Genomic DNA, 8,077 nt, shown 5'->3' on the forward strand with positions numbered 1-8,077 from the left:
ATTAAAAAGAAAACCAGATACTCGTATAATAGTTTACTCCCTCCGTCCCATTTAATTCTATACGTTTCTTTTTAACTGCTCGACACGCATTTCAATGCTCTTATAAAATATAGTTCCGTAACTTATTTTTGAGATTTTCTTTTTCTGTATAAAAGTATAACATCCAAACTTTAATTCAGAAAAAAAATATTTTAAAAATAGATTGCACAACTACACTTTGCGGGAGCATTAAAGTCCATGCCGCGTCCCCGTCCCCAAATGTATACTACTCAGGGGGACGGAGGGAGTATTTGCTAAGGAAATGGTAACCATACTTGATAGTCCTTGTAGAAATTGATCAAGATATTGATGAATAAAAAAAATCATTAATCAGATTAATAATTAAGAATAAATTGATATAAGTTAAATATAATTAGTTTATCATATCTATATATATAAACTTTATATATTCACATAAGTAAATTCAAAAATTGTATAAAATATATAGAAGTTTTGGAGACCAATTAAATTATAAAATGCATAATTACTCAAAGAAGAATACACTTGTATTAAAAGAATAACTAAGAAGAACATCATAGAATCGAATATAGGATCTTATCTAAAATTTGAATTAAAATTTTAAATTTGAGCTAATTAATCTTTCATTATGAATAATGATAGTATCCAACATGTTTTACGATTAATATGTATTAAAAATAATATGATTCAATGCAAATTAAATTTATTGTGCAAAAAATATGTGTATGATTCAGTTCTGGATTCTATGATAATTCATATTGATAATTTGAATGTTGAATTTCATATATTAATTTTAATTGGTGTTTAAATTTATAATTATAATCTTAACAAATCAGCTTTTATGAAGAATGAAGTATTATAATAATATTTTTTCTTTTTTCTTCAACTTTTTTTTGGAGGGCAACCCAGAATATAAATAATATAGTGGGAAAGGAAAAGGGAAATGAATTAAGTAGTGAGATTGATCAATATTTAAAATAAAAAAGGATATGATTGAAGATAGTAATGGATGTAGTAGTTTTAATATCATAAATTTTATTATATTTAATAAGATTTTAAATATAATGAATTGGAAGGACATATTAAAGCGATAATGTAAATAAATGTATATAGATATAAATGTTTGAAACAAGTTCTTCCACTTTGTATTATTACACAGTAATATAGGTGCTCTAAAGCATAAAGATTATTATCGGTGACCATAAAATCGTATGTTTATAAGACGCGGTCATGATAATCAACAATTGAACGAATATAAAAGGCAAACAAAGAAGGATTTAAATTTGGAAATTTATATATCTGGCTGTCTTGAAGTAGTTTTCTGCTTTTTAAAGCACACCCATTCACTTCCCACTAAAGACTATCTTTGTTGCTTAAAGCCTCCCCCCTCTCCTTATCCTCTCGTTCCCTCTCTTTCATCACTATCCGCACAGTTGCCTCTAAAATACCCATCAAAATTCATTCCTAAAACAATCCCACTGCAACTCATTTTATATATTACTTGTAGTGTATCTACACATTTATAGCAAGAAAATTAGTGAGGAGGAGAGAGACCCACAAATTGATTAAACTACAAGAGCCTCACTAGCTAGCTACCTAAAGAAAAAGAAAGATCGAAGCGTCAAGAAAAACACACAAAGTGTGTGTTTGTTTGTTTGTTTGGTTGCATAGTATATATTTATGATCATGGAAGGAAGTGAAGACCATTTCCACCGTCCTAACTTTCCGTTTCAATTGCTTGAGAAGAAAGAAGACGAAGCGTGCTCTAGCTCGGGCTACCCTCCGAATAATAATTCTCTCGCTTTGACCACCGATATCAATCCTAGTCTCGGCCGATCCACTTCGAATCTACAAGTAGTATCGGCCGAGCCATCAAAAAAGGCGCCTCCTAAACGCACCTCGACAAAAGATCGGCACACGAAAGTCGACGGCCGTGGCCGTCGAATTCGCATGCCGGCCTTATGTGCGGCTAGGGTTTTTCAACTCACTCGAGAGCTAGGTCATAAATCGGACGGTGAGACAATTGAGTGGCTTCTCCAACAAGCTGAGCCGGCCGTTATAGCCGCTACGGGTACCGGTACGATTCCAGCCAATTTTACTTCACTTAATATATCGTTACGTAGCTCGGGCTCTAGCATGTCCGTACCGTCCCAGCTCCGTTCGACTTATTTCAACCCGAATTTCTCAATGCCGCAACGACGTAGTTTGTTCCCGGGTATCGGATTATCATCGGAGAACAACGCATCGAATCTTATGAGCTTTCAGTCTACTAGTCAAAACCCTAATGGCATGTTTCAAGCGAAACACGAAACGACGACGTTGGAGTTATCCGAAGAGAATTTAGGTCAAAAACGGCGTACGGAGCAGGATATGTCACAAATGGGGACTTATCTAATGCAATCAAGCACGGGATCGTTGCCGTCGAGTCATAGCTCGGTTCCGGCTAATTTCTGGATGGTTGCGAATTCGGGTAATCAAGTCATGAGTGGCGACCCGGTTTGGACTTTTCCAACCGTTAATAATAGTGCTGCTTTGTATAGAGGCACTGTCTCTAGTGGCTTACATTTTATGAATTTTCCTACTCCTGTCGCTCTCATGCCTAGTCAGCAACTCGGCGCTGTAAATATTAACAGTGGTGGAGGTGGAGGTGGCGGGGGCAATGGTGCTAATGGTGGCTTTAGCGAAGCACAATTGAGTATGCTTGCCGGTTTAAGTCAGTACCGGCCTATTTTTGGGTCGGGTTTAACGGATTCCCAAGCGAGCGGTTCTCACTCGCATCATGGCTGTGGCGGTGGTGACGGTGGCGGAGATGATCGGCATGATACAAATAGTCATGACCATGATCATTCTTAGGTTGGTTCCTCATCATTCTCCGAAACTTGTGTGCCATTTAATTTCGTAATTTTTCTCATCCATTAAGTCGATATGGATAATTTGTGAGTGTGATTTAATTATAAAAGAGGGCCGACCTTTTTTTTGCCCTTTTAGGGTTTGGGAAGACATTAGTTGTTTCCTATAGCTATTGTATTGGTTTTGTTGTTAAAAAGTCCCATTTGGTCCTCTTCTAGTAATACAATATCATCATGAGTGCAACAATCACACTTGTTTCCTGTTAAAGAATGACTTGCAATACAAATTAAGCTTTGTTTCTGCATGAAAGTAGTGCTTAATTCTCGGGTTTTAACTTAGGGCACTCATTTGTGTGTTGTCTCTATCTAGCTAGCTACTCTCTCGTTTAGAGCAAGTCCAATGCTAGATGCTATATATCTATTGCTATTGCTATAATATAGCACCAAAAAGTGTTTTTTGGTGCTAAAATAAAACTTGCACTCCAATACTAAGTTCTATAACTAGTTTCAAATTTAACCAACTCATCAATTTTTACCTAACTTCTATATAGAACCAACTCATTAACTTTTACCTAACTCATTAACTCATTAACTAGTTTCCAATTTCTAGTTATTGATGATGTGGCAACATGGATGGATCCATCCTTGGTTTCAAATATAGAACCAAGGATGCATCTAAGCATGGATGCATCCAAATATAGCACCCCTTTGGAGTTGAGTTTTTTTACTTTTGATGCTATAATATAGCAATAGAACCAAGTATAGCATTGCATTGGAGTTGCTCTTATAAGTTCTATCAGCGACAAATGTTTGAACTCAGATGCAGAGTTGTGATTTTACTCTCGGTTTGACTAATATGTGCCTATAGGTAGCTAAGTATTAAAATCTCTGAATTTGAATATTTTTTATTGGTGTGTTTATTGTAAAGGCAGGTTGAGAAAGAAGATTAGTCCAACGAAACCTGCAATCAAAAGACTCGTAAACGTTCCGCATTTGATTTAAAAAAAAATTTCAGGCACAAAATTGACTACGAACATCTTTCACAATGATATGTGTTTTTATTTGAACAATTACCACATCAACTAAAATATCTCGCATCAATCATCATATTATTTATACAAAATTTGGCACCTAATTTTATGTAAAGAACCCTCTCCTGATTTCTTTTCCCGAATATCTTTGAAATAATTAATAAAAAAGACAATTATATTGATATTATATAGATTCGAGGTAATCAGAGATGGGCCATTTCCACGGGACAGGTGGGGTCCAAATCTTATCGGTCCAGGTGTTGGCTGAGGTGGGTGAGGCCCACTTACCTGTGGGTCATTAACATCTGCCTAAACCAATAATTCGATTTCACTGACAAACATGAGGATCATTCCTCTCATTTTGATGTTAATCACCAGAAAGAGCCAAGGAGGAGCATGAGTTTTACCCGCTCCTGCAGAATTAAAGTTGGGTGAGTGCATGATGGGCCCTACTGCCACTTCTCCTATTGAGACCGTCCATTATTATAATCTGGGCCCGCCCAAATGGGCTCTCTTTGAATGATTAGTCTTCACTTGTCACTTCACTAGAGAATTGTGTGGAGTTTTTGGATGACCCATGTTGTTGGTAACAATGTTTCGCATCAAGATTGCTTTCTTTATTCGCTGCCTACTGTTTTAGAAGAATGCTTCATCCAGAGATATACTAATTAAATATGCATGCAGATATATGTAATAATATAATAATATTATTTAATTCGCTGTTTTCAACTGCTACTTTGCCACGGAGATAAAGTACTATACGGTGCTCTTATATATATGATGCCATATCAGCAAAGATTATTTGTTTTTAAGATGTATCAGTTTTTTCCTAACAGAAAAAAAAAATTGGAATTTTATTTGTTATTTTCTGATTTTCGTAGTAATTTAATCAAATTAAGATGTCTTCATTTGTCAAAGATGCTCTCTGTAGAAGAATCGGAATTATACTGTTTAGTTATGCGCTGATTATCTACTTTGACATATTGCCCCCAATAATTGATTTTCTGTTCTAACTTTTACATAATTGTATGTTTTGGAATCAGAGTTTTTGGATAATAGATGGAAATGAAAATACGGAATGAGAATTAGTGACATGAAAGTTAGCATCCCATCGAAGATTAAAGAAAGTGAAGGAAGTGAGAATGAGGTCTCATCTCATTTGATTTTGAGATGAGGTCTCATCTCATTTGATTTTGTCACATTTGATTTTGTGCCGGTCAAATTGACTAAAATTTGACTGAAATTTATTAATATATTATCAATTGACAAAATAAAAAAATATGTCACCGGAAATAAATTTTAATCTACTTTAAGATGTAATTTTCAGTCTTTTAAAATAATGAGTGATTAACTTATAATCTTTGGTCAAAACTTAGTCAATTTGATCAATAAAAATAGGGAATTGATAAATAAACTCCAGAGTTTACTATTTAAGCTCCAATTCAATTTTTTTCATTTATTCAAATCTCATTATAACCACTGATATCGATGAAACATATGGAGAAAGTGTGGGTAAATATGGTATAAAATTTGGATTTGGAGCTTGAATAGTAAACTGTGGAGCTTATTTATCAATTCCCTAAAAATAGAATTGTGACAACTATTTTGGGACGGAGAGAGTAATAAAATTACTAATCAAAAAATGAATTTGGTGTCTGATTTTTGTTAACTAGACTTATTAGCCTTTCTCTTAGAATCCCCATAATCAAGAATGTGGCAATTTAACAATCTCTTCCTGATAACTTTCGATGTTAAAGATAGTTTTGAATTTGAAATGAAAATGAACAGTTACGAGGGTCGACTTGAACGGATTTAATTCGCAGAGCAAGAAGTCGTTACAAAGCTCTGAAGATGTTCCAACGTGTTTCGTAAGTATAGAGACGCAGACACTAGCGTTAAACTAGTCAGCTGTCACGTTCAAGTGGTCCTGCTGCTTCATTATTCGTTCCAGAGTCGAGATTAGGATAGTACGTACTTAACTCCATTACAATAACGTGTGGTGCAACTCGAAACACACACTAAAATCAACAAAAATTATTAAGACGTTGCTATTGGAATACGTCACTGACTTTGTTCAACAGGATTGACAAGCGTAACTGGGGTCAATGGACTAGGAGTTGATCTAGGACTCATCCGATCGATCCTAATCCTCCGTGCGCGGATAAAAGCGGTTATCGAATTTTATACCACGTTAAGAAACAAAGATCAGTGCTTTCACAAACCTAATCAAAATGGCGTTTGATTGCGCTTAAAAGTCCTCTGTTAGCCCAGGATTTAGTTCGACTTTGGCTCATTTTGAAAAGTGAATGAAAATAGAGGGAATGGAATGATATTTGAATTATAATCTAATTGAATGTATAATAATTTCATCCTTTCCACTATTCCATTCATATCACTCTTAACTAGATCTCAAGCCCTTCATTTTGTAAAGGAATGCTCCATTCTTTATCATATCTTTTTTCTACCCAAATCCTATCATACAAAATTTGTTCTCACTGATATTTTTTTCAAAGTCCTCCCTCCTATATTCTATTATTTTCTTTTATTTATACTCATTCCATTCCATTCACCCCAACCAAACACAACATAAAGTTATAAACCATATTAGTAAAAAAAAAATCTTATAGAGTTATTAATTTATTTGTATTATTTATGTAAAAAAATTATAATTCAATTTTAGATTTATAAATCAAAATAAAGAATCGGAAGTTGAAAATACTAATTTTTAATATGATTTATTTTTATTTTCTAAATATAGATTTTATAAACATGTAAAATATCACCTTAACGCATAATTTACCATATATTTTTATATTAATTATATCCGATAAATTATAAATATCAAAAAAATTATCCAAATATTTTTATTAAAAATTACTTTTTATTTATAAGTAGTTTTTCATTTATATATAAAAAAAAGTTTTTTTTCTATTATATCAAACTGTTCCTAAGATAATACTTGAAACTCTAAATTAGATCATACATAAAAACGTATCAAGTATTTATGAGATTTCATTTAGCCACAGGGAAGTTGCCTTTAAAGTGTTCATGAACAACTCTAAACTGAACTGAGACTACCGGATCCAAACTGTAGTTTGAACTGAGCTTCAAAAAACTAATACAGTAGATCGATATTTTTCTTCAAGTTCTGTTTTGTAGTTAAAAATCAGTACAAATAATTTGATGCGGACCCACTTTCAGAAATTGAATTTTATTGATGTCAGTCATGACCGCCCTATGTGCGTACAATAATCGATTTTTTTCACATGGGTACCAAAAATGGTCCCTAAATTGTAAGATGAATCTTGTACCCTATATATAGTATAAGTATTAGACTATATATCACAATATTTGTCTGGTGTTTTTTGAATTGTCTAAACAAGCAAGTAGGCATCCTTTTAGGAGATACACATATATATAAGTTGTGGATTAGGTTTTGGACAATTATCCAAATTTTGCTAATTTGGGGACCGGGTGTTTGATATCTTTCAGAAAAGAATGTTATTACATTTTTATATATCTATATCTATCTATGTTTAAAGACCGGTTGTTTTTTTAGTGAAGGGACAATTGAAGTAGTGTTAAGTGAAGACTTCCATGCATGTGCATTTCTTTCTCTATCTTTCTGGCAATTGCAAGTTTGCAGGTAGTGGTAGTAAGTATATATTGTACAAAACTCCATGTGTGAATAGATACAAATTATATTGTGTGGCATCCATAACACTACCCTAGCTAGATATCACATCTTCGGCTTACACGTTTTTACTCATTTCTTGCATCGGAATTGAATCCAAATTTCCGTCTGTAAAAATATTTGTTTGGTGTAGTGATAGTAGCTTGAAATCGGAATTTTAGTTAACGGTATTTGATTAGTTCCAAACACTCATGGTATGCACATAAATCATATATCATGTAATTAAAAATCACGTAACCTCCATTCTTTAAGGGGATTTTATCGGTTTTCATTGGTGGAAAGCCTCAAACTCTTATATTTGTTTTATTTTAATTTGTTTTCTTCAGTAATCTTTCTCGTCGAGGAAGGCTTTTTATCCTTTCGATTAGGTTTCGTTTGTTTTTCTAGATCTAAATTATTGGAATTTCTGTTTTTCTTTTTTCTTCGATTCAAGCATAGCTTATCGGATTCCAAAGTTAATCGTCTGTCTTGTGGTTTCGATTATC

At 33.5% G+C, this 8,077-nt stretch overlaps 1 protein-coding gene across 1 annotated transcript; it reads left to right on the forward strand.

Moving 5' to 3' along the window:
- Window positions 1-1,329: 1,329 nt before the first annotated feature.
- Window positions 1,330-3,188, forward strand: LOC108220191 (transcription factor TCP14). Its single transcript, XM_017393885.2, has one exon. It carries the CDS (start codon window positions 1,699-1,701, stop codon window positions 2,869-2,871), a length of 1,173 nt encoding a protein of 390 aa, XP_017249374.1. The 5' UTR covers window positions 1,330-1,698; the 3' UTR covers window positions 2,872-3,188.
- Window positions 3,189-8,077: the final 4,889 nt, after the last annotated feature.

The sequence above is a fragment of the Daucus carota genome, chromosome 5 (genome assembly GCF_001625215.2).
Source record: "Daucus carota subsp. sativus chromosome 5, DH1 v3.0, whole genome shotgun sequence".
Classification (NCBI taxonomy): domain Eukaryota; kingdom Viridiplantae; phylum Streptophyta; class Magnoliopsida; order Apiales; family Apiaceae; genus Daucus; species Daucus carota.